General features: G+C 37.5%; 1 protein-coding gene across 1 annotated transcript in view; it reads left to right on the top strand.

Annotated features, from left to right (window-relative positions):
- The window catches only part of PTPN21 (protein tyrosine phosphatase, non-receptor type 21), a 36,380-nt gene extending 11,453 nt beyond the window's left edge, over positions 1-24,927 (top strand). Inside the window, 17 exon segments of the mRNA XM_010076578.1 lie at positions 1-18; positions 2,693-2,790; positions 5,439-5,506; positions 5,952-6,022; positions 7,329-7,416; positions 7,612-7,700; positions 9,795-9,882; positions 10,560-10,639; positions 12,567-12,627; positions 13,181-13,265; positions 14,505-15,970; positions 18,279-18,416; positions 20,983-21,204; positions 22,425-22,553; positions 22,864-23,098; positions 23,644-23,804; positions 24,670-24,927. The exon segment at positions 1-18 is cut by the window's left edge and continues 13 nt beyond it. Coding sequence (XP_010074880.1) covers positions 1-18; positions 2,693-2,790; positions 5,439-5,506; positions 5,952-6,022; positions 7,329-7,416; positions 7,612-7,700; positions 9,795-9,882; positions 10,560-10,639; positions 12,567-12,627; positions 13,181-13,265; positions 14,505-15,970; positions 18,279-18,416; positions 20,983-21,204; positions 22,425-22,553; positions 22,864-23,098; positions 23,644-23,804; positions 24,670-24,798 — 3,226 coding nt within the window. The 3' untranslated portion in view covers positions 24,799-24,927.
- The last annotated feature ends 1,830 nt before the right edge of the window (positions 24,928-26,757 follow it).

Here is a 26,757-nt window from a genome sequence, read left to right as displayed (position 1 = left end):
TCAGCAGGAGATTACCAGGTAAACTTCATACATGTGTCTACAATTTTGCTTTCAACATTCTGAAATGTATGATTTGTTTAAAAATTGTCTGCTTTCCCTTCCCTCACTTCTGTAGAAATGGAGATTATTACTTTAGGCAGAATTTATGTTCAAACCGTGTGTTTATTTCCCTTTTGAAGATCTGAAATATGTGATAAACTAAGCAAACAACTAGCTTTTTGGAACTCTTAGGGACCTTTTCAAACCTGTTTTCAGTAATAGACATACTTGTGTGGTCAGGCTTTTAGTTGTTTTAGTCTCTTTGTTTGTCTCTCTCTTTTTGTGGTTTTGAAGAGCCATATGTTGCTTTCAGGGATGTCCATCCTGCACAGAGCACATGCAGATTTTATTGAGCTATGCTTTCCTGTATTTTGACTTTCTGTATTTTCAGTACAATACCTTGGCAAACTACAGACTAAGCTTCAGCTTGTGATTTTTTGTGTATCACTGGGCAATGAAGATGGATGTTAGCTTTGGTGTCGTGTATCTATTTCTACTGTGAATCTGGGGAACATCATGTAAATCCTGCTGACTGCAGGGGAAAAGTAAAATTGAGTATATGTACCAGCCAGTTATTCCTGTGGGCCTATACATCAGCTTCTAGTGTCTTAATGTGTCTAGTTGTTTTGATTTAATTATATTTTTAATAGGCAAATGAGTACAAAACCAGTAACTGGATTACAAACATGTATTTGTTATTTCAGAAATGTGCATTAATTAACCCATTTAAGCTGGTGACTTCAAGTTGGCCCTGCTTGGAGTGGGGAGTAGAACCAGACGATCACTCAGAGGCCCTTTCCAGCTTAATTTATTCTGTGGTTACATGCAACTGTCTTTATATACTCTAGTGCTAAAATACCTTGTCAGAGACCTTTCTCACTAATTGTGGTGTGAAAGGTTTTCAGGGAGATAAGCCTCTTGGTGCAGACACTGGTGCTGTAACGTATTACTCAATGCCCGGCAGCTTTAGTTTTTGTTTTATGTGTAATTTCTGTAAGATTATTTTCTTTCTGAAAGTTCAGAAGTTTTGGGCTTTTTCTCAACAATTTCACTGGCTTAAAAAGTCATGCTAGTGGTCTTTATTATTTTTTTTTTCCCCTCTAATAAATCTTTGGTTCAGATTCTGTGGTTGTTTTGTACTAGAATGCATTAGAGTAAGATGGATGTCATGGTGTTGCATTGAATAGCTAAATTGCCTGAAAAACCTTTGATTTGGCATTTATTTAAAAAATACGATGTTTATGCTGGAGCTTTAATAGCCACCTTGCAGTGTGCTGCCACGTAGAAAGCAGGAATTTATGTGCCAAACTTATACTCAAGTCCTAGAGGATAGTACTTGCTTTGATGTATGATAGTGAGAGTCTGGATTAGTTTCAGAAATCTGTGGATTTTTTTCATACCTTTTCAATATAAATGAGATTGGGCATATTTAAGCAAATTATATGTTTAATGTGTACCAGAAAATGGCAATGTAATAGACAAAAGAGATGGTATTTGCGCTATCACGAGGTAGAGTCAAGATTCTTCATCTGTATGTTGACTTTTCATAGCAGTTCTACAGAAAGAGCTTATGTTTTACTGCTTGACTGGGAAGATTTATCTCCCCAAATGCCTTGGTGTGTGGTGGCTTTTCCTTTTTTTTTTTCTTTTTTCTTTTTTTAAGTCCTAGGTTTAGTCCCAGGTGTTCTTGTGTGTGTTGTATAAGGGTGTTACCTGCTGTCCTGTGGCATACTACTTTTTCGTAGTAGGATCCAGGAAGAGCCTAAACAATATTTATGTCACTGTATTTAACAGGCTGTTAAATAGTGAGGGAAGAGAGACGTCTTTTAGCCTCTCATGATGAAAATTTGTGTGGAGTTCACCTGACCTTTCTAATCACTGAATGAATTGCAGTACATACTTCCATGTTCTCAGTGTTAAAGTCGTAGCACATGAGTTAACATGCAATATGAGGAACTTAAGAAGCTTTTAAAACTAGACTTACAGAAGACAAATGTCCTTCTTGGCAAAGTCTGTGTAGCTATAGTGGCATATTTGAGTTTTGAGGTGTTTTGGGCTCAAGGTAGGGTGTTCCATGGATGGCTGAAAGGGACAGAAAAAATCAGTAGTGGTTCAGACTGTGGACAAATGGCACAGCTAGTAGTGATTTCATGTACAAGAGATGACCCAGGAAAGGGTCAGATTAGAGGAAAAAAGTGGTGCTATGAAAGTTAGCAAAAAATGTACTCAAGCATTGTAACACAGAAGTGAAAGTCACTATTGTGATTGAAGGGATGTGCAATGTTAGATCCATTGGAAGAGAATGCAGCAATACAGCAGCAGTGTACTGAACATTGTAAAGAGGAGATCATAAGAACATTAAGGAAGGAAGAGGTAAAAATAAAAAATTTGTGAGGATATGTTAATAGATAGAAATTGTGGAGATTCTTTGTTTTAAGAGGTAGCAATATTTGATTCTGCAGTGATGTGTGAAAGCTAAGGGAGCAAGTTAACAAAAGCTATTAAATAGTGGGTCCGAATGATGAGGAAGACTGCACTCCACACAAACTGGGGAATGCAGAGAGGAACAGGAAATGCAGGCATACTCATCTGCACTGTCTTTAAATTAAGAAGCTCATGTTAGCTTTTTCTCTTTTTTTTTTTTGCCATGTAGGTATCAGTATTATTTGCAGTTAAAGAAAGATATCTTGGAGGGCAACATTCCTTGCACCCTGGAACAAGCAATACATCTGGCTGGTTTAGCTGTTCAGGGTAAGTAAGGTGGTTGTGCCAATTAACTAATGCTACATTAGAAACTTTGGTGATATATTTTCTATTACATGTCTTTTATTTATTGCTTAAAGACCCAATTCAGTAGGTTATGAAAAGCTTGGTCCTTGGAACTTCGTCATATGGGCTGAGAAGGGGGAATATCAGTGGCCCCGAACTTGCTGGTATTTCTGTGCAGTCATGAGAGGTGTACCTGGGCATCTAACATGTGTTGTCAGGAGCTGGGTTTGACTTAAACACCTGAGTTCCTTTGGGGGCAAAGGCTTTAGTTGTCTGCTTACATTGACAGACCTTTCATCTATTTCTGTTAATGAAGACTCTTTATTCTGACATAATTCTGACATCACAGGGGTTCCCTGCCCATGGCAGGGGGTTGGAACTTCATGATCTTTAAGGTCCCTTCCAACCCAAACCGTTCAGTGATTCTGTGACATGGTAACAAAAGAAGAAGAAACAAATCTGAATGTACGGTAGTAGTTGTATCTCTACTTTTTCTCCCAAATATCCTAACAACTAAGATTATTTCAAGTTAGTGTGCAAGACTGTTAACAATTTCTATCTTCAAATCACTCCTGAAGACCCGTTTCTGTGATACCTACATGAAAATGTCTGCTTTATTTTTCCTGCCTGGGGTCAGATGGGATAGAATATACACCAGACAACCACCAGTACTAAGTCTCTCTGCACTGATCATGTCTTGTGTTCCCTGGTAACGTGCTTGTTCGATCTTAAATCTCTCAAAATAAAAGATTTGAATGGCAACAGCTGCTTTTAGGGTGTTTGTATATTGCTTCACTGTGAGTGCCACTCCAGTAAATCCAACAGCAATTGTAAATCTGCCAAAACTGAAAGGGACTTAAAATCATTGGGAGTTTATACAACTTAAGTAGTTCTGTGGTTTTGTTTTTTGTTTTTTTGTTTTGTTTTGTTTTTTAAATTCTGGTGTTGGTAGTATCACACTAAAGACGATAATTATGTTTTTTGAAACCGTGGTTACCAGTGGAGTAGGTTGAATTATATTAGTGTCTTGTTTATAAAACAGTGAATCTGTTTAATCCAAGCCAGGATTTAATGGTCTTCAACTGACAAAATCTTGTTTTGTTATTTTTGTGTCTTTGGACAGTGTAAATGTCTCTCTGTTCAGTGAGTTGTTTATAGAAATCTTTCAATATAATCCTCTTTCCAGATGGAAAACATTTATTCTTTTAGCTTTCACATTCCTTTTTCAGTCTTGTGTAAGAGAGAAACTGTATGCATTGAGAACAGAGTGAAAACACAGCTCAGAAATTACCCAGGTTCTAAATTAATGTGCTCCAATAACTGACGTAGCTTATACCAGGTAGGTTAGTTAATTTTAGCTGGTAAACGAACGGAAGCAGTTTTGAGTGAACTGGTTTCAACAATGATATGTATTTGAAATTATTACAATAGGCTCATTCTAAACACTGCTTTATCTCAAGTGCTGTGTTGGTGTAGCGTGTCACAAGTTCTCCCCTTTCATCATAAATAACATGCATATTAATTGTTAATGCTTAATACAAACTTGGTTCCTAAATGTCTCTAAAATTATACTATTATAGGTGAGATTCTGTGGTAATGTTAATAGGATCTATATACTTGGGGATTGTTTTTATATTTTGGGGAGCAGCCGTTCCATACAGACTGCTGTTCCACATTTTCTCCTGTGAGACTGGTAGATAACTTTCACAATTCAGACTGTTCTATTTCTCTTCTTTCAAATGTTGGCTACTTTTTTTCCTGGAAACAGAAGAAGAGGCAAATTCCTTGAGATACTCTTTGGTATGATGTAAAATCAAAACTGTTATTAAAATCAAAACTGTTATTAAGTCCCTTCTGAACATGCACCTGGGTCTAGGAAGGCTTCTGTGTCCCTCTTGCTGCATGTCTGGGTGCAGGGAGCTGTAGAAGGCTTGAGAGCAGAAGGAGCCAGCGTCCAGGGTGCTTCAGCTGCTCTGTGCAGAGTCCAGCTGCAGGTTAGAGCAGTCTGCCGGCGCTATGCTGCATGTAACTGAGTATCGGACAGGAGGGGTAAGAGAGATGGAGCCAGGCTCTGCTCAGGCAGCTGGCACAAATTGAAATACAGGAAATTTCATCTACACATAATAAAAGTTTTCTATTGGGAGAGTGGTGAGACACCGGAACAGGTTGCCCAGAGAAGCTATAAAATCTGCATCCTCTGCATTCAAAGCTTGACCGGAGAAGGCTCTGAGACAATCTGCTGTAGCTGACACCACGTGGGGCTGGGAGGAGACACTAGACAATCTCCAGAAGCCCTTTCCAACCTCAACCATTCTGTGATTGAAAAACCAAACAAATAGAAACCCAAGGAACTACGGAACTTGGAGCAGCACTGTGATTGCTTTATCATTTCTTCTCCTTTCCTATCCCACAAGGAATGTTATCAGTTTTTCTGAATGAGGCAAAAAGATGGGATGTGTTTTTGCTTTTCCTCTTCATAAACATTACTGGTTAGTTTGTTCAGTTGTTTTACTTTCAGATCGTAGTTCAGTAGGATGGAGATTTGCTACTTGGAGGTTCTGTTGCAATTAATTGGGTATTGAATAATTTTGTTGCAAATGTTTGAATCCAAGACTTTTTTTATTTTTTAGCTGATTTTGGAGACTATGATCAGTATGAGTCTCAGGAGTTTCTACAAAGATTTGCTTTGTTTCCAGTGGTAAGTACTTTCTTCAAATTGATAAATTTAAATTCTTAAATTGATAAATTTAAATCTTTCTTTAGATTGGTAAATGCAAATCATTATTAAAGATTCTGTGATCCATCTGGCTTACTGCTCCCTGGATTGTTAAATTCAGTAAAGGTTTTATTTGAGACTGGAGTGAGATATGATACCTTATATAACATAGAAGCAAAGGTATTGGAAGATCTTTTCAATTTTATTGTATATTACACTGAAAAGAGGGTTGGGGTGGACATGGGAAAATGAGTAAAACTACTTCAAAACGGTTTTGTGCTTTTTTTGGTTTTGTTTGTGTGCATATTACAGCATATGAGCTCCAAGACTAGAGTGGAGGGTTGATTTGCCTGTGCAAAGAAACTCCAATAATTTAATTTTGTGGAATTTTTTGTATTTCTTTCTATAAATGCTATCTTACCTTAAGGGTTGGCTACAGGAAGAAAAAATATTGGAAGAAGCAACACAGAAAGTTGCCTTGCTACATCAGAAGTACAGGTAACATTTCTAAAACTCTTTATTGCTTAATTTTGAGTTGATTGCATCAGTAGCTCAGGAAGTTGTGAACCTCAGAAGACAGTTGGGCTAATTTCACCTCCCATTGAAATGAGTTTTGCACTGATACATCTGCATTAAAATTATAAGAATTTTTACTGAATGCAAGTGAATGGAATGATTGTTAAAATAAATGAGAGGATTCAGCTTGAAAATTAAGAATACAGGACACAGTTAAGTAGTGTGACTTCAGCTGTATAACATTTCTGAAACTTGTTTATATGAAGTTGTGATCCCAGTAAAGATGGTTCTTGATAAACAACACTGGCAGATACTGAGGGCAGTAGAAATGTAGAGACAGTCACTGTGCCAGAATGATCTTCAGTAAAAGGTAACTAAGATGCCATAGTCCAAGTCAAACGAATGTTAAGTTGTCTGTTGTCACTTCATCGGTGAAAAATGTTTATGGCTATGTGAGTAATACTGATTATTTTTTCCTGTATTGTTTTGAAACAACAGTTTGAAAATTTGAAATCCATTTGTCTTTGAAATGCTTTCGTAATATGATTGCTTGGCTAAGGTTCAGCAAAGATAACTTAAGCTGCATGACATTAGGAAAAAGTGAAGAAATAGAGAGACTGGTGATTGAAAAAGTATTGAGAGGCATAAGAATGAGCATGACAAGATTTTGCAGGTAGAGAGAGTGTCTTTTGTGGGATCAACTGAAGTATGTAGGGAGACAGAAGCTTCTAATCCCTGTGACACTAATGCAAGTCTTTGACAGTTGGTCTTAATTAAAAAAAAAAAGTTACCTTTACCTACAGATCTTGTCATTCTTGTGTATTCAAACCAGTGCGGTTAAAACTGTCAGCATTTAGAAAATTAGACTCTTTTTCCTGAAATGTGAAGCATCAAACTTTGTATTATTCCTAAACTCGTATACTGCAATAGGAAGAATTCAGGTCTTGAACACGTGTGCCAGAAAATTCATTCTGATAGAGTAAATACGGTGACAATGATGGATTTGAAGAATGATGTCATAGTTGTCTGCCATTAGCAGAGATAATAATTGTAATTGGTCTTTGTTGCCACTTACACTGGAAATGCCCGAGAGAAAGAAGTTACTAGAATCAAAATGTAAAGTCTGAGACAAATATATCAGCCATTGGTACAGATGAAAACAGCATGATTTGAGGGTTGCCTGGATGTTTTGGGGATGCTTTTCAAGCGTTGACCGTATAAGTCAGAGTAAAACAAATACAATTTCTTTCTACTGACAGTACTAGCTGATCATTGTTTTCATTTGTAGAGGCCTTACTCCTCCTGATGCGGAAATGTTATATATGCAAGAAGTAGAGAGAATGGAGGGCTATGGTGAAGAGACCTATCCTGCAAAGGTAAACAGGGCTTTGATCTCTCAGTTGCTTTTTTTTCCTATATAAAAAGGGTTACTTCCTGCCAAAAATAAAACCAAGAAAACAGACTACCCTTTTCCTTGTCCAGAATTGTAAAAGCTGTTGCTTCTCATGTAACTTTGCCTTTTAAAGACTTTTTTTTTCTGTATTTGCATAGTTTTTTGCAACTTCTTACAGGACAGCCAAGGAAGTGACATATTCATTGGAGCATGTCTTGATGGTATCTTTGTGAAACATAAAAATGGTCGTCCTCCTGTTGTATTTAGGTTAGTGTTGTTCTTTCTTAAAATACCTTTGTGCACTTCACATTTTATGTATGTTCCTCACTAGCATGAATGACTTTTAGATATGCTGTGTATTTATTAATTTGATAAGCCTGAACATGGTCTTGTAGCCGTCACGCTACAGCGAATACTGAAGTCCAAGGGAATTTTTCAATTTAATGACTGCAGGATGAATCTCTTCAAGCCAGATTAATTCTAAGATGTGAACATTTAATATACATTCTATTGCAAAACACTTACTGAGTCAAAAAGGAGCAGTTCTCTGCACATAAAACATTTTAAGTCCTGAGATGGGCACATCAACTTACTTAGAAATATTAAATTGTAAAATTGTCCAGGAGTTCCTTTCATATATTATCTATAAAAGAAATAGAGGAGAGTAACATGGTAACATTTGTTTCATTATTTTGGATTCATATTTGTGTTATTTAGTGTTCTGATAGTTAAATTATGTACATAAGTGTGTCTGCAACTTACATAACAGTTAAAGTTCAGTATTCATATGAAATGGCCGGGTTCCCACTGACTTCAAGAGGGGTTGCTTGGTCATCTTTGGATAGAATTTGGAACAAATTTCAAAAAATGCATATTGCGATTTTTTTTTTTTTTAAATTAATCTTAGTAATCCGTAGTTATTACTAGACCATGAAAGGCTTTATTTGTAGTGAACCTGAATCTTCTAGAATTGAATTTTTAGCTGAATATGAACAGAATCTTGAAATCCTGTGGTCCAACAGTTACTGGAACTTGCAGCAAGGGGGTTAGAGAAAGTAGCAGCTGTGCTTCTTTCTGTTAGTGGTTTTGTTTAACAGAATTTATAAATTTGGTACCATTAACTGTCCTTCACAAAAATCTCTCTCTCTGCTGCTCATAGGAGAGCTGATGCCAAGTTCTTTTTAATTTTGTAAAGTGGTGCAAGTGCCCTACTCTGTTTTCTTGTAGAATGAAGCAACAACAGCTCTGCTGTCTGACTTTCCAAGCACATAGGGGAGAGAAATAAAGCTTTGTACATAAATTTTACATAATTTCCCAAAGAATTGTGGATGCAGTGTCTGTGTAAACATAAGAAAAAAGCTGCACATTGGAGAGCATCAGAAAGTATTCATATTCCAATTTCAAGATACAGTTTTCTGCTCTATTGGGCAGTTCTACTAGATCTGTCATGGTATTTGGGTGGCAAAAAAGCACAGACAGGTGACCCAGTAGTACAATTTACAAAGGCTGGGTTATGCTTCAGATTGGTTCAAATATTTTCATAATTGCATCCATAAATGCTTGAGAACCAGGGCCTTACCTTTGAGGGGTCTTTTTTCTACATCAAAACAGGGACATTAATGTTTCTCTACCTCACACATATGATGGTGAGTAGCTATAGAAAATGCTATCAGCCACATCTGTGTAATGAAAATGGAAGCCATAGAGATACCTTTAGAGTCCTGTATGTAGACCATGCTTTTTCCCTGTGTTTGTGCACTGCTGGATATTCTTTTAATAAATCGATGATATAGGCTTTATTTACACTAACATAATACTAATGGATCAAGCTACATTTATAGTTAACAGGAAGTTGAATAAATACATGGTATTATATTTCTTGCAATCTAACTTTTTCTCATCTGTGCAAGAGTTCTAGAAAATATGTATAATAATACCTTAATGGCTTTAAGTGTAGACTTCCCCCCCCCCCCCCCTTAGAATGTAGGGTTTGCTTTCAAGCAGTCAGGACGTTATAATTTACTGATAACTAGATTTGTCTAAACTTGATTTTTTTTTTTAAGAAAAAACATGAAAGAATTTCAAGTGAAAGACAAGTAGTGAACTTATTACTGAACATGTTGTGCATCTTCAAAAGAGTTAGTCACATATTTTTCTTTCAGCAGTCATTTAATAGATATGGAAGTGATGGTCTGTAACTTGTTCGGATAGATTGATGAACATTTTGTTTGTACTCAGTTCTTCATCCGTATTGTTGATGGTGGTTCTATTCTTCTTGGTGGTGGTTCTGTTCTTCAGTTGTATTTTCTGTGGTCTGAAAATCAGAGCTTGCCAGTCATGTTCTGTCCCTTTTGTCTGCAGGTGGCATGATATTGCCAACATGTCCCACAACAAATCCTTTTTTGCATTAGAGCTGGCAAACAAAGAAGAGACAATTCAATTCCAAACTGTGAGTATATTTTTACTTTTATTTTTTCACTAAGGAATCAGTAATTAAAAACACAAATTAAGACTGCTAATTTAACTCAAAAGATTAAAAACTACTTTTTATATATTTAGCAACTTTGAACTGTATGAGTGAGACAAAAGTAATAATACTGTCTCTGGCTAGCTTTGTACATGGGAAGGCATTAAAAATCTGAGTTGAGTACATTGATGAGTTCGGTTCAGGTGGTCATAAACATTTTCATCCATTCTGGTAAAATTTCTAGCATGTTTTTTTGACTTTTAAATCAGTGGCATTTAAAGATGAGCATGGTCTTAGAGCTTGGCCACGGCATTCGTTGCAGAATTAATTTTATGTAGCATCTACCAGTTGCCTTTGTCAAGAAGGCATGTTATGTTTATACTGTAAATGGTGTTAGTTTTATAGCTGATGAGAGTGTCTTCAACAAAAGGCTTCTTCTTTCAACTTTCATAAATCTAATAAAATTCCTAGGCTAGAGTGCATGTTCAGGCCCACAAAGTACAGTTTTAGGGAAAACCTGGTGAGAATAATGAAGTTATATTAAAAGAAAATCAGTTAATGCTAATTTAATCTTAAAAATGTCAGTGGCTTGTCTGAAAGCAAGTGATGGGTATGCATATTTGTCCTAATATGCAAATTTTGGTTTTGTTTTTTGGCAGGAAGATATGGAAACAGCAAAGTATGTGTGGAGGATGTGTGTGGCTAGACACAAATTTTACAGACTAAATAAGTGCAGCCTGTAAGTAGAATACATTAACAGAACTCTTGGTGCCATTGAAGCTTCTTCCATTGGGAAGTAAAATCTTTTATAATTTCTGTAATGTCTTTACTGTCCTTTTTAGATGGTAGTAATTAAGACTTAGGTGTGTTTTTCCTCAATCTTTTTTGAGAAAATACTTCACACCAGTTTCTCAAACATGTTCTGCCTTATAACAGAAGGCAATGTTAAACACTGAAATCTTATCAAAAGTGCTAATGGTTGGCCCCTGCTGCTGGATCTCGGTGGTGTGACAGACTTTAGTTGCTCAGTTTTTGCTAGAATGTTTGTGAGCTACTGGAATCACTGGGATTTTGGCCTGGGTTTGGGTGAACTGCTCTGAAAGGACACACTACAGGCCTTTAAAAGGGCGGGAAGTGTATGTGAAGCACTCCTGAAATGTGCTGGATTGACAGCTGAGAGGTATGTGGTCCTTTGGATATCCATGGAATCCATATAGCTCAAATAGCACCAGTGCAAAGTAATACAATTCATCAAATTAAATTTAAATGGGCTGGTCTCCAACTTGTAAATCAAGGGCTGGAATTTGAGCTACTCCACTGGTACAGCTTTCCTTCAGTTAAGTTAATTCGGTCAAAGAACAGAGAATTAGACCCAGCAAATAGTCTGTCATAAAAAAAAAAAGCATGATTCCCAAATGTTCCATTCCTTTCCTTTGTACACAAGAAGATAGCTATGGAGGGGTTGATCCAAAATTTGCTGAGGCCAGTTGAAAGATAATAGAATATTTTGTACCACAGATGACTTGCTAGTGTGTTTAGTGCTAATTTATTTTAGAGTAGACCTCATACTTCTAAGCTTGCAAACCTGGCTGCCTTTTGAGAGGGATAAGAAATAGTGCTGAAAGCGGTGCATTAGTGGGACTTGTGCATTGCTGTCTGAATAATGTAATTTCTATAGTTCTGTGTTGAATGTCAGTCTCTAAGATTACTTATTTTAACCCTTTCACCACAACATGGTTTTATTCATAGGAAAAGTCCTCAAAAAAACTTTTCAGATTATCTCTAGATTCCCTGTCATCTGGTCCTGCTGCTGAAAACTATCTTATGCATGCCTATATTAAATTCAGATTATTTTTTTCTTTATCTGCACGTATCTTGTCTTTAGAGATTCCCTGGACTCTCCACCTGAGGAGGGCTCTCAGAAATCTTCCCTCATTCTCTCCCTCCCACGCTTTCCAATCCTTTCTCGTCCTTCACTTCCCAAAGGGTGAGCTGAAAAATCCATCTTTCTTTCTGAAATGTGTCAGTTCCTGCATTTTTATTATTCTGCTGTCCTTTGACCTCTGTCTTGCTGCAAGATGCAGAGTAAAGGTGTAGTGTAGGGTGGGGAAAAATGAGTTTATGGTTTCTGAGCCTTACATCCTGGAGGCAATCCAACAAATTATGAAAATTTATTACCGTTAGCTTGAATGTTAGGACATACAAATGCTCGTGCAGTATAGTTGCGCTTTCCAGTTCCTGTAACATCTGTAACTTTACATTCTGTGACCAATCTTGGTCTTGTAGAACAGGTAACTTATAGTATGAGATTTCATATGGGGTTCAAATTGGGAACTATTCCCCAGTTACTCTGCTGCTTTTTCTGCCCTGCTGCAGTGCTTAAGGGATATCTCCTTTTTACACTTCGTAGAAAGGAGGCAAAGAAATAACTGAGGTATTTTGATTCCCTTTTTTTTTTTTTTTTTTTCATTCTGCTCATACTGTCTGTGATGGTGGTTTATGCATAGAACTCCTTTCTTTTGAGACTGTTGAGAGGACTATTTAACACGGAGCCTGGCTCCAAGAGATGTACAGTGAGTTTAGCTGAACGTGGAGCACCTTCCAAGGTTTGAAGTAGGTCTGGGTATTGTTAAGAATCATTTCTCACCATAAGATTTCTTCTGTAGACAAACCCAGCCCGTTACAGTGAATCCTGTTAGAAGGCGGTCTTCATCCAGGATGTCTATGGTAAGGAGCCCAAATAGTTTTATATTTATAGTTTTAGGATTTCAATTGACTTTGAATCAGACGTTAGGTTCCTTCAGTGAAATAAAATGACCAGTGAAAAAGATGGGTCTTTTTCACAGTGAGAACAGTGAGGAACTGTTTTTGACCTGTAGAAAAAGCTGCTGTGTAATATCTGAATAATAGAATTAACATAATTGCAATGAAAAATATTTTAAACACTTCCATTTTTAGTTTGATTCCTCTGTGTCTAGGAGAGTCATATAGGAGACTCTCCTAGATGTCAGATGGCAAGACACGGTCTTGGGTAGCTAGTGTGGTTTTGGGTTTTGGTTTTGTTTGTTTTTTTTTTTTTTAATTTATTTCTTGTATGACTTCACAGGAGAAACTTACATAGCAGACTTAGAGAAATGGTTTAAGTCTAAGGCTTTGTGTTTGTGTGTCTTATATATTATAATATATAATACTATACATTATATGTATACAAAAATCTTCAAGACTTATTTTTAGGTAAATCGGGAGTTTTTAACTAACAATAAACTGCTTTCTTTCTTAGCCCAAGCCTCAGCCTTACATGATGCCTCCACCACCTCAGCTGCATTACAATGGTCATTATACTGAACCATATGCATCCTCCCAAGGTAAATTCATTAAATCTAAGGCCTCACTACACAGCTTTAGAAGGTAGAAGCTGTAATTTGCATTTTGCAGCTACTTTAGCTAGGGCTGAATAAATTCATAGGGTGAACATGGGATAGGTTTGTACTACAGCAGTCATTAAAGTACTTGCTGCTGTTCTAGGCATATAGGCTGATGTGAAATGTGGGATACAAGTTATGATAGCATATACAGTAACTATAGAATGTGGTCCCTTGTGTGAGTTTAAGCAGACTGTCTTTGTTGTTTGTTTGTTTATGTACCAAACTGGTACATTATGGCATCCTGAGATCCTTGTCAATATTGATCTTAATAGCTGCAAAGAGTAACTGAGCCCCCAGACAATTCAGACAATTCAAAAATTAAATATTAAAACTTATCAAAACCAGGATGTAGCAAGAGAGAAGTTTCTCTGAGTTTGCTAGAATACAAGGTGGTAGGGAATTCAAAGGCCAAGTAAGTCTGCAAGTTATGGAATTGTTATACATTTCATTGAAACTAAGGAAAGAAAAAAACCCAAACAAACCCTAATTAGGATTCTCAAGGAATGCACACTCCTACTCTGAGCAGTTTTACAGTGTAGTCATGGCTGCTTTCTCTTTTTTTTTAATTTTGTTTTGATTGTTACACATTATGTCTTTAATTAACAAAGTTACTGCCCAAAAAAAGCTTAATCTAATCTTTTGCAAAGTTGCCTCAGTTTTGATAGGGACCTTCCAGTCCTACAAGTCAGCTGGATAAAAAAAGACTCATAACTCACTGGTAAGGGAATAAGCATGTTTTCTGTCTAAACAGAGTTACATAAATACTCAGGAATATACAGCTATATCAATTCAGAATATAGCTGAATTTTCAGTTTACAGTATGGTGCTGCAATTATTGCTGAACACAGTGTAAGCTATCATGCTTCTTACTTGCTACTGCACACATCCTATTTTTGAACAATTTTTTCACAAACAAAATAATTTATGATTGTCAGCAAATTCATTAACCTGAGCATGGCAATGATTTTGGTGAACTTGAAGAGTTAAATCATGAAAGACATCCACAGCAATGATGTAATTTGTTCTCTTCTGGAGTTTTTTTTCCCTTCTCAGTTCAATACATAGCTAAGAATAACTGAGATTTTTTAGATCTCAAACATTGGTTAGATAATGTCTTAACAGAGAATGTCTTTGTGTGATGTCTTGGACATAAAGGTTGTTCTTAAACTTCACTTTCAGATAACCTCTTTGTGAGCAATCAGAATGGATACTACTGTCACTCTCAGACTAGCTTGGATAGAGCCCCTCATGACTACGGTGGTCGGATCCGCAATGGAAGTGTCTATAGTGCACACAGCACAAACTCCTTGAACAATCCGCAGCATTACTTGCAGCCATCCCCCATGTCTTCTAACCCAAGCATTACTGGAAGCGATGTCCTCAGAACTGATTATGTCCCATCACACAGACATAGTGCACTAATACCACCTTCTTATCGTCCCACACCAGACTATGAAACTGTGATGAGACAGCTCAACAGGGGAATGGTGCACACAGATAGGCAGAGCCATTCAATGAGAAATCTTAACATCAGCAATTCATATGCTTACAGCAGGCCTGATGCCTTAGTTTACAGTCAGCCTGAAATACGAGAACATGCTCACTTCACTTCCCCACAATCTAACCATTATCCATTTAACCTGAACTACAGTTTTCATAGCCAATCCCCCTATCCCTATCCCGCTGAAAAGCGCCCAGTTGTTGGGGCAGTCAGTGTGCCTGAGTTGACAAATGTGCAGCTCCAGGCCCAGGACTATCCGGCACCAAATATAATGAAGACCCATGTCTATCGACCACCTCCCCCATACCCATACCCAAGACCTGCAAATAGTACTCCAGACCTTTCCCGACATATCTACATTAGCAGCAGCAACCCAGATCTTATCACCAGGCGAGTGCACCATTCTGTCCAGACATTTCAGGAAGACAGCCTGCCTGTCGCACATTCTCTTCAGGAAGTCAGTGAACCTCTAACATCAGCGCGCCATGCTCAGCTGCAGAAAAGGAACAGTATTGAAATAGCAGGCTTGACTCCCAGCTTTGAAGGAATAAGAATTAAAGAGAGGACTATGTCAGCTTCTGCAGCAGATGTGGCTCTTCCAAGAGTTATCTCAGAAGGGTCACAGCCCAACATTCTGATGGAGAGAACAAAGCAAAAAGAAAACGAGCAAGAAGAAGGTGTGAACTGTGATCATAAGAAAACCCTTTCAGATGCCACTATGCTGATTCACAGTAGTGAGGAAGAAGAAGAATTTGAAGAAGCAGACAAAGCTGGTACAAGTCTTTCTCCGCTCCCTGAAGATCAAACCCAACTTCCATCCATTATGGGTGGCTATTCTCATGATTCAGTACTCAACTACCATTATAGTTCTGTTGCTTCATCTGCTGGGCCTTTGCATATCCTTGAACCTAAATTACATATTACAGAGACAGAAAAGAGAATGAAAGATATGAGCCCTGTTCACTTACTAGTAGAAAGCCAGGTACAGAGAAGAGGGGAAGGACTTCTTACTCCATCTATGTCAGAATCTGACCTTACGACATCAGGGAGATACAGAGTAAGGAAAGATTCAGTAAAGAAGAGACCTGTGTCTGATCTTTTGTCTGGGAAGAAGAATATTGTGGAAGGTCTTCCCCCGCTAGGTGTAAGTGGATATTATTCCTCTTGTTGGGGGTTGTTTTGAGTTGTTCTATAGCAGGAGATGTGTGGGGTTTTTGTTTGAGGTTTGGTGTTGGTTTTTGTTTTTTTTTAAATCAATTTGAGATGCTTTTAAACCTTTTTTTTTTAAACCTTTTTTAAACCTTTTTTTTTCTTTTCTGTTTTTCCCTGATTATCTTTGCTTAGCTATCTTTTATCCCCTTCTCTGCCATATCTGAGTTCTGTTTGTGTAGTCCTCCCACACAAATCCGTCTGTGCAGTCTCCATCCATCTGATACACCAACCTGGCTAGCAACTGTAGAATGAGTTCTAGGTCCCAAATTCTGCCCTGCCACTATCCTTATCTGGAACAGAAGTAACTGCTTTCATTCCACTACCAGCTTTCTAATCTTGCCCTCACTGAAAAATTGGATGTAGCTGAATGTTTACTTTTTGTATTTGTTTGCTTTATTCCTCTGACCTAAGAGGGGGACCTGATGCATTAGGCAATGAATTATTTTGCATTCTCTTCTTTGCTCCATCCCTTCCCCTTTTCATATCCTTTCCCCTTTACCTTGCATTCAAGCTGTTTTTATCTCACTATTTCCTGCTTGCCATGTCTCTTTCTCCCACTTCAATCTTATGAAGCCATAAATAGTGAAAAACTGCAAGTTTCACCTTCCCTGTAATTCCCACAACTTAAAAACATCAGGGTCTATGTGGAACTGTACAATTTCACTGGCAGTCCTTACCACTCACTTTGTTTTAAACTTTTGTTCAGTTATACATAGTCCATGGCATATTTCAGGTGCTAATGGAGGAAGACCATTTTTATTATTGTTTTGCCTTTTAAAATTGATTGTTGTTACTTTGCCTGAGTTAGTGTCAAATAGTTTACTGCACAAATTGGATTGCAGTGGAACTACCATAGAACTTCTATGGCTGTAGTAACTGTTATAGCTGATGCTGCAAAAGGTAATCTAGAGTAAGCTAAGTATTTAAATAGTTACTCCTCTCACAATTTTTTATCTGTTAGACTTCCTATATATGGATCTAAACACAATGAAATGAACCTTCATCAACTTCAATTAATTTTATGATTGTGCATGTTTTCCTAAATCTCCTTCTTCCTGTTTGTTATGTGGGTACAGGATAAAAGGGTGATAACTTTCTCCTTGTGTTCACATTTAGGTAGTCGCTTAGTATTTTGTTCTCAAAAAGGTACATTTTCAGGCACTGATATGTCTGCCAAAATCTTACCCTGCCTTTTCCTTCTGATAGCTATGTAAATATTCAAGTCAACCTTTGAAATGAAAATTGATGTTAAAAGTTTTTCACTGGAAGTGTTCAGTAAAACACTGTCTAGTTCAGTAATATTTAAGATGGCTATTGCATAACAGAGAATATTACCTTTCTGTATTCAATACTGAGATGTATATCCTGGTAACAAAGCTGGCCCCTACCAGTGTTTGCACACTTTACTTTCCAATGAACTCCTACTGTTGTGTTTGTGTTCACTTCACTTTTAAATGTGGTTCCATCCTCTTAGCTTTGTCTTCCTATTCATTACTACCATTTAGCTTTCGAAAGCATTGATTATCATTCAAGCAGCATATACACTCACGTTTTTGGTGTATTTTGTTAACAACCAAACTTAGTAACTGCAGGAATGATAAACTTTTCTCTTTTAAAAATAATAATTTAAATTTATTCTTTCATAAAAATCCCTCTTTGGTATTTTTGTCAAATAATGAATAGTAATTTCAATAATTTAGAATCATGGCCTGGTTCAGGGCTCAGATCTCTCTGCAGTTTTATGTTCATGTTTTGTATGTGCAGTTTGTTGCAAATTTAGTCAATGATTTAACTATATCCAAATATCGTGAAGGTGTATGCTCATTTTGTGGCTGCTCGCAGGTAAGAAAAGTGCCTGCAAACTGAATAGTCTAGTGAGGAATACTTTTTGTGTATTTTTGGGATTGGAAAGTGATTCAAATTGTGTCCAAGAATGTTAATTATCCAGAGTTGTCACCTCACACCTTAAGTTGTGAGCTTTGTAGGGAACAATACTTGTCATTCTCATGCATTTTCATTAACCTGTCTGGAATGAAGACAGACTTGTGTTGTGTCCTTGGAGGAATGTAGTCCCACCACCCTAATCTCTCACTGCTGTGCTTATCAGAAAAAAAAGGTCAGAGCTGTTTGCAGAAGGGGTCAAAGAAGTAGCCTTTGCTTAATTGAACTAATCTGGTTTCTGCTTTATAACTTCATCAGATATCTAAGAATATTTACAAGTTTTAGCTTTTCTTTTACAGGGTATGAAAAAGAATAAAAATGATGCAAAAAAATTAGGACCTCTAAAGCTAGCTGCCCTAAATGGACTCGCTTTGACTAGAATGCCTCTGCCAGATGAGGGGAAGGAAGAATCAACAAGAGCAACAAATGATGAACGGGTATGTTGGAACTTTTTTAGTGCTTGATTTCTCTTTCACACTAGTGATTTTTTGAAGATGAAATGCATGTCAATGGTGCTTTGTGTTCACTTTAAAATCTTCAGCTTCAAAGCAACTCAAATACTGAGAATAGAAACAAAATGAAGAATGAGACTTCTGATTGATAAGTCATTGCTAGAAGTATTTGGTGTAACTCAGATTTTTAAGATGACAGTGATTCAGATTAGTTTATCCTTTGAACATATAGGAAGCAAATTGACTAGTATCTACTTATGCAGTTTTGTCTTAATTTTTGCCAAGTCTTTCTGTTTTCTCTCTTAATTCTTGGGTTTTCCAGGCTGAAAATGTATGAAAATTAAAATTGAGTGTGAGATTGAACTTAGTTGTAATGATAGTAATTAATCCAATTTTTACAATAAAGTTTGTAGTTAAATTGCATCCCCAGAGTACAGCTTGTGCAGATTGTATTTATCTGTTTTCCTCAGGTGGATCCCTGAAAATATAGATGGAATTTGTGTAATCTGCACAAATTTTAAGTTCAGTAAAAGATCTGAGATCAGTGAGAGGACATCAGGTTCTATTATCTGAGGATCATTATTTGAGAAATATAAGACTCTATCTGCTTGTGTCAGGGTAACCAATGTCAGTAAATATACTTCAGCCTGCCTCGCATATTATTAAATAGGTGCAGGGACGTGAGGTACAGTCAATATCCAGCCAGTGGAGGGCTATGTAGAATGGTGCTGTCATCACACATCTGACCAGGGAGCAACTAGACACACCAAGCTCTGCAGCGATTATTATACATTCTGCAACCAGTGGTCTCTGTAGAATCTGGTTCTGAACATGGTTGGGCATCCTCAGCTGCAGACCCCCTCTAGCTCAGTTTGTGGACAGTCACTGGGCAGGGATTAGAACCTGAAGGAACAGTCCTGCTCTCGCCAGCTGCAGTTTTAAGGAATAGGCCAAGAAAATTAATTGCAAGTGACACAGCAGAAATTCAGTCGTGGAGTTAGAAGGTTTGGAGTGAGATCCACAGGAGGCAGATCTGACTGTTCCATTTCAACATAGTTGAAGTTCTTTTTGAACTATATATGCGCTCCTTAAAGACGCTAAGGGACAGAAATTAACATTGTTATTAAGATACATTTCTACATTTAGTATCTATATTGGTTATTTTCTCTTACTTAAAGCCATCATCTCTTCCTGGATTGACCTTTATTGAATTCAGCCATATTATTATTCAGCTAGCTCTGTGCAAAGTGTTGAGGTAAAAGAAGAATCCATAAAGCCAAGTTATGAAAAAGACACGTCACTACACTTTCTCTTCAGCAGTCATGTAAAGGCAGAATAGATATCATGAAATGGGAGTAATTCCTAAAGCAGTTGAAAAGAGGTAATTGAAAGCAGACATGGGACATGAAAGAAAATCCACACTGCAGATATTTTAGAAGATGACTTTACAGTTTGTTCAATGCGTTTCCATTGCTCAGCTTCATGTTATTGCCAGTTTAAAAAAGTTTGAATTTAGTCTAAAGATGGCTTTAACATGGCCTAAAGATAATAAAGGAGTTTGTTTAGTTGATGTATTGATGTGCAAATTGTGTATGATTGAGGTTTTACACCTTCCTCTGCAGCATTTGGCATTACGGTTATTTGATACAAGACACTTTCCTGATCTGATGCCACAGAGCAGTTGCTGTGAGAGGCTGGGGACATGTGACATAGATGAAATTTTCTGGCTAAAATCTTACATATTATTCCTCTAATTATTGTTGGCAAAGAGATGCTGAAATTCCAGAAGTGTCATATGATATAGAAAGAACTTGGTTTTGAAAGAATAAGTTGGGGGGAGGAGGAGGAGAGGGAGCGGCTTCTTAAATAAAACAGACTGAATTTTACTAGTAGAAAAAATACTGTGTTTTATGCCTCAGCTGCAGCAAGAGGTTCTAACAAGGCTTTGCTGCTGTATACAGAGTTCAGTATCTTCAGCCTAAGAAAATGTGGAATATTGGTGGTGAATGATTAGTTCATTGACTGAGACAAGTGTTTTGCTCTACATTGTTAGAGTTTTTCCCTGTCCAAATGACAAAGTTGACTTTTTTTTTTTCTTTATTACAAGCTTAAGAGACCTTCTCAAATTGTGTAATCTAACCGTACTATATTGAGCAGGAGGATTAATAACTATGCCTTGTTCAAAGGTATTTGAGGTGGTTTGTAGTATAGCATAGCTAGCTGGTTTGACTAAGTATTTCTTTGCCCAGCTGGGTTGTCTTTATAGAAACTATAAAAAGAAAGTAATTTTTCTTTCACTGTTGTTATCCACAGTCTTTGTGACCTAATGAGGTATGACAGGCTTCTTAGTTTTCACTTGAACAAAATTGATGCTGGTTAGGGTTGCTTCTAATTATTCTGGTATGTTTATTAAAACATCAATATCTGGAAAAACATAGAAAAACTATGTAGGAGAGGAAAATACATACATTTTATCCTTCATTAATTCTCTATTAAAGTAAACTTACCTTGGAAGATGATTTTTTATGGTTACCTGTGTTCTGTCTTTCAGTGTAAAGTTCTGGAACAAAGGTTAGAGCAGGGCATGGTGTTTACTGAATATGAGCGAATTCAGAAAAAAAGACTTATAGATGGTGAGTGCTCAATAGCTCGGCTTCCTGAAAATGCTGAAAGAAACCGGTTCCAGGATGTCCTTCCTTATGATGATACCAGAGTAGAGCTAGTCCCAACCAAAGAAAATAACACGGGTTACATCAATGCATCTCATATCAAGGTGAGAGAAATACTGTTGAAGAAATTTTTCCAGTTCACATGGTAACTTAAAAATGGGTTTGGCTATCAGTTTTGGTTTGGTCAGATGAGTGGGAATCCCTCCATCTCTTTCACTTCTTCTGCAGAGGTTTCTTTGGGGAAAAGAGGAACCTGTTTTTCCTTGTTACCTAGAATAATGGAGGGTTAATTGTTGGAGAGGTTTTCTGCATTTTGCTTCTGTATTGATCTACTGTCTCCTTTCTCTCTCCATCTCATCTCTCTGTGGATTGGTGCTAACAGAAGGCATGTCCATTCTTCCCAGAGTTAAGAAGGCAAATAGATTTATTACCAGCTGGGATCCTTTGCAATGATTATGATATTTTGGAACTGCAATTACAATCCTTATTATTTCTTTCCCTCCTGTACTGTCAGACTAGATCCACAACAGACAGTAAGCTAGCTCCCAGCTTAACCTTTTTTGGATGGTTAAAGGGGCTGATGGGAGCCAGCAGGAAATCTGCTCTTTCATAATCTTTAGTTTCCCCCTTTTCCCAGGTTTAGCTCTTTAAACTCTGTTTAAAAATTGAAGAAGTTGCAGGGTGACCTCAAGAACCTTCAAAACAGTTCATTCATTTTCATCATTTGCCTACTTAAAGTGCAGCTGCAAATGGCTTCATGCTTTCTCTGAAAAGAGTTGACATCTTCTGATTAGCACTTGTGTTGCTGTGTGTTGTTTTGGGGTTTTTTTTTTTTTTTTTTAGATCTGTTTGTACACTGACATGGAACCATAGTTTCTGTACTTCTACTCATTCACAAATGTTGGGTAACTCTTCTGACCCTTCTCAAGCAAGATAATATTCTTGGAGGAAACATCAGCTAATTCTGACTTTTTAGTGCGTATGATAGCATTTACAGCACCAGGGTATGAAAGCTTCTCTAAACCTGAATTGGCTAGAATTCACAAAAGAGAAATACAGTTTTATTTACTTACTTTTACATTATGCCTATGATGTAAAATACATTTATTTAGCTCTGTGTCTATAAATTTCAAACGTTGTGTCTTCTCTGCATGTAATGTGACAAGACGCAGCTGAAAAATGGGAGGTAGATAACTCGTGGTGCAGTCCTACTTCTGCAGTGTTGCTGTCTTTTTTTCAGATTGTGCATCTTCAAATGTCTGACTTAAGAATTGGGGAAAGGGAGTTTTCAATAATTACTAATCTAATGTATTTCTTTTTACAGATCTCTGTTGGTGGCATAGAGTGGGATTATATTGCTACGCAGGGCCCTTTGCAGAATACATGTCAGGATTTCTGGCAGATGATCTGGGAACAAGGGATTGCCATCATAGCTATGGTGACAGCAGAGGAAGTGAGTATAAACTGAGTCAGGTTTCTCCCAGAAATTCTGCAATGATTTAGTTACGATCTGTCAGAGGAAGGACATCTTCGCTACAGCAAGAACACCAATCAAACTTCTAGTGACCTCTTTTCCGTTCTGTCTTGATTTCCTTGGCAGAAAGATGTAAATTTGCAAACTCTTTCTGCTGGAAAGTTGGTTTACTCAGTGAGAAGCCACAACACTGTCATGGTACTTAGTAGAGGAGAGAGGCAGTTGTTACAGGAGCATTAGTTGTATGAATGTTCTTACGCTTCTTGTTAAGGAGTGTTTTACTTTTAAGGAAAGTGGGCGAGAAAAAAGCTTCAGATACTGGCCACGTCTTGGTTCAAGACACAACACTGTAACATATGGAAGATTTAAGATTACCACACGGTTCCGTACTGACTCAGGCTGCTATGCAACTACGGGTTTGAAGATTAAACATCTTCTCACAGGACAGGAGAGAACAGTTTGGCATCTGCAGTATACTGACTGGCCAGAGCATGGCTGTCCAGAGGATTTAAAGGGATTTCTCTGTAAGTTGTATTTAACAGCTTTGTTCCGGGGTTGGGTTTTGGGTTTTTAAATTCCTCCTGAAACGGCTGCTATACGTGAATTTGCTTTTTATAAACGTGCCAAACATTCTGATGAAAAAGGTTTCTTCACACCAGCAAGAGATACTGAATTATATTTTTGTCAGGAATATACCTGCTGGTTTGTTAAAGTGACTGTTTATGTCTAAAGCCAAATATATAATTTACTAAAAGGTCATGCACATTAAAATGTAATTGCATCACATGCTACACATTTGAGTATGTTCCAGCGGTAGCAAGGTGGCCACAGGCTGTCCTTGGTGGGGAATAGGGGAACAAGGCAAGGAAAGCCTTACAAAAGTTAGATGATCTTTATAGTTCTGTATTGCTTTGGTTGGGATATGACTTGTGATTTATACAGTACATCATTTTTCTGTGCGATGTCATTTGTTAAATTACTACTTTTCTGATGGTCGTATGGCGTAATAGCATGGCTTATGGGGCTTCATCTCCTAACTGTATTATTCTTATCTTGTTGAACTTAATAGCATACTTGGAAGAGATACAGTCAGTGCGGCGCCATACGAACAGCACTGCGGATCCTAAAAACTCTAATCCTCCTGTACTGGTACATTGCAGTGCAGGTGTAGGACGAACTGGAGTGGTCATACTGTCAGAGATCATGATCGCTTGCTTGGAACACAATGAGGTGATCTCTTTTTCTTTCCTGAGCTTTAAAAAAGTTTGGTAGCGGAAGGGTGAATAACCTGGCTAATTAATATTTTATGGCTGTTCATGTGAGCTTTTCTAAGATGTGGCCTTTGGAAAAGCCCTTACAACTATGGTTGAAAGAGGTCTTGGCAATTCAACAGAAGTTAAGAACCTTCTAGAGTTGGCCACTTACACACTGGGTACTGCAATGCTCATTTGCATTGTTGACTTCATACGATGTTGAATCACTGAGTGGAACAAGGTATGCCCTAAGCTGCTAAGCATATTTCAGGATTTTGCCCTTACTTTACCACTTTTGCTTCATGCCTTAGTTTTAATGGATAATATTCAAGGACATGCTTTGTAGCCAGTCTCTGTGCTTGCTGTTTTGTTCCTGAGTGTAGTAGTATTTGCAGTATCAGTCTCTGCTGAGGACAAAGCAGTAGTTTAATAGAATAAAACCTGGTCTTATCAGCTTTTAGCCAGAAGTGAACAGTTTGTAAAGTGTTTATTAATAATACAGTATGCCAGCTGAGACTCAACCAACTGATTGTTTTGTTGTGTATCCCTGTCCTAACACTGTGACAAACTTCTGCAGCCAGTAGATTTGTGAAGACCCATACTCCATCAGATAGGCAAGTTTAACATTATGTGTATTTCACAAATGAGGAAGTTAAGGTAGGTGTGGTCAGTGGTGTAATGCAGTCCATACTGCAGGCATGCGCAATGAATTGTCAGGGCTGAAATCAGAGCAGCAGATTCTGCTCTTAGGTCACTGGTAATGCTCTGAACCTCCTCTGAGAAAGGACATGCCAGTCTCCTTGCTCACCAATCACTTGTAATGGTTTGTTCTCTTCCTCCAGATGCTGGACATCCCACGAGTGCTGGACGTGTTGAGGCAGCAGAGAATGATGATGGTGCAGACTCTTTCGCAGTACACTTTTGTCTATGGAGTTCTTATTCAGTTTCTCAAAAGTTCTAGACTTATATAATCCCTGCCACTTCCTAAGGGACACTGCAGGAGTTTACAGAAAGAAAATTACGGTTGTGCAGGCAGACCTGTTCTCACTGGTGTTTTCTTCATATGATGAATCACACAGTTACCTTTTAGGGCTGGTATGTGACTGTTAAATGCAAATCAGTGTAACAGTCCCTGCAAAGCAGGTTCTTCACTGGACTAAATTCTTCCCATGTTCAGCTGCAGTCATATTAGGGAATGATTTTACTTGTACTGGTCTGTAGTACTTGTATGTGTTCTTTAGAGTGGTGTTACTCTGGGCAAAAACTAAGTATCTTACAGAATTGAAGTACATGGCACAATTTTACTAACATGTTTTAAAACATAATTGTTAACTGTGCAAAAGCTAAAATCTGTAGATGCACATGGGGTGAGAAACCTGCTCCTTGGGAATATCAAGGTCTTACACAGTTTCATTCTGCTTTCAATTTTATATTTAGAACAATATATCTATATATTTTAAAATGAACTTTTGTTTCCTCTGGTTTACTCAGCAAAATTAGCAGCTCTTAGATATTTTAAGCTGTTTCTTGAAGGACAGTTGGTTTTATATTCAGCATTTTTTAATTAAAAAAAAAAAACCACCACCACAACCCAAAACTTGTTAAACAGCATAATATTTTTGGAAGAGAAGACTGACAATGTTTGAACTAACTTTTCAAAAATCATGTAGAAAGTACTAGGGGAAGCTATTGGTAGTTAGTTGTAGTGCTGTGTAATCACACTGACAGGTGAAAGATGATGTTAACTGTTGATACCTTCCATTTGAGCGGAGGCATGTTTACCTGTTGAGTTGTGGGCAACAAGCAGGGGAAGAATATTCTAGTTATCTACAAGGTTATTAGAAAAAATGGATGAGAGAAAGTACATATTCAGTATTATTCATATATTTAGAGGACAGTTTGATTTTACTGGCTGAAATCAAAGTGGATGCAAATGTTTTAAGCACTTTTTTTGCTCTGTTATTTATGTAGCTAAACATAGAGACTATAATAATGCATTGTTTTATATGGTAATATACCATTACTAACCTGTTATTTTAGGAAGAGCCTTTTAAGTTGATGAAGTGAGAGAACCAAAACTGGAGTAAGAAAGTGTATAGTGGCAAAGCGGAACTGATAGTACGGAACATAATGGAGGAGGTGTGGCAGCTATGATTGCTGGTTTACACAGTGCAAAGATGGCCATTAAAAATGTTTATGCTTCCAGTCAAGAAAGCGTTTAAAGCACTGGAAGTTTCTGTAGAATCTTCAAGATTATTTTGTCAGTACTAGAACAGATTTTGCTAATGCTGTGCAGTGTTGCAATGAAGACTATCTACAGAAGTCGCTTGAGAACACCTGCAGAATGTAAGAGCTCTTAGAGGTAACACTGGAGATGTAGGTATTTTAGTGGCTGTGTAAGTGGCTGAGTCAATGGCTGTGGCATGGACCTGAAGATGAGGTGTACCTTTTGGTAGTTTCCATTTTGTCTCATGGGTCTAGTCTGATGATATCAGTCTGATATCCCTAAATAATCCTCTGTCTGTGGTTTTCAAATGGGGACAGAGTGGTTTTACCTCCCTTTTCAAGTGTTTTGAGATGCTGAGTTGAAAATCCCTATCCAAAAGTGGGCTGTTAGTTTGTAGATTTCTGGTTTAAGTTCCAAAAAACCCCTGTGGTAGACCAGTCTGCAGGCATGTTTGAGTGTCCATTTCCCTTGATACCTGCTTAGTGAAGTGAAATGAAACTGACAGTAATTTTTGTCACTGGTGAAACTGTTATTTTTCTGAGCTGTAACAAGGGCTTGGAAACTATTATGAATAATTAAAACCCCTTCAAAACAATAACTGTCTCCCAAAACATTAATTAAGAATAATAAATAGGTTGCCTCAATTTCCTGTGTAATAAGCTACCTCCATAAAGAAAAACACACAGTCCACATGACATTGTGT

The sequence above is a fragment of the Pterocles gutturalis genome, unplaced genomic scaffold (assembly GCF_000699245.1).
Source record: "Pterocles gutturalis isolate BGI_N339 unplaced genomic scaffold, ASM69924v1 scaffold37918, whole genome shotgun sequence".
In the NCBI taxonomy this organism is placed as follows: domain Eukaryota; kingdom Metazoa; phylum Chordata; class Aves; order Pterocliformes; family Pteroclidae; genus Pterocles; species Pterocles gutturalis.
The sequence above is the reverse complement of the archived record's forward strand: the minus strand, read 5'-3'. Positions and strand labels throughout refer to the sequence as shown.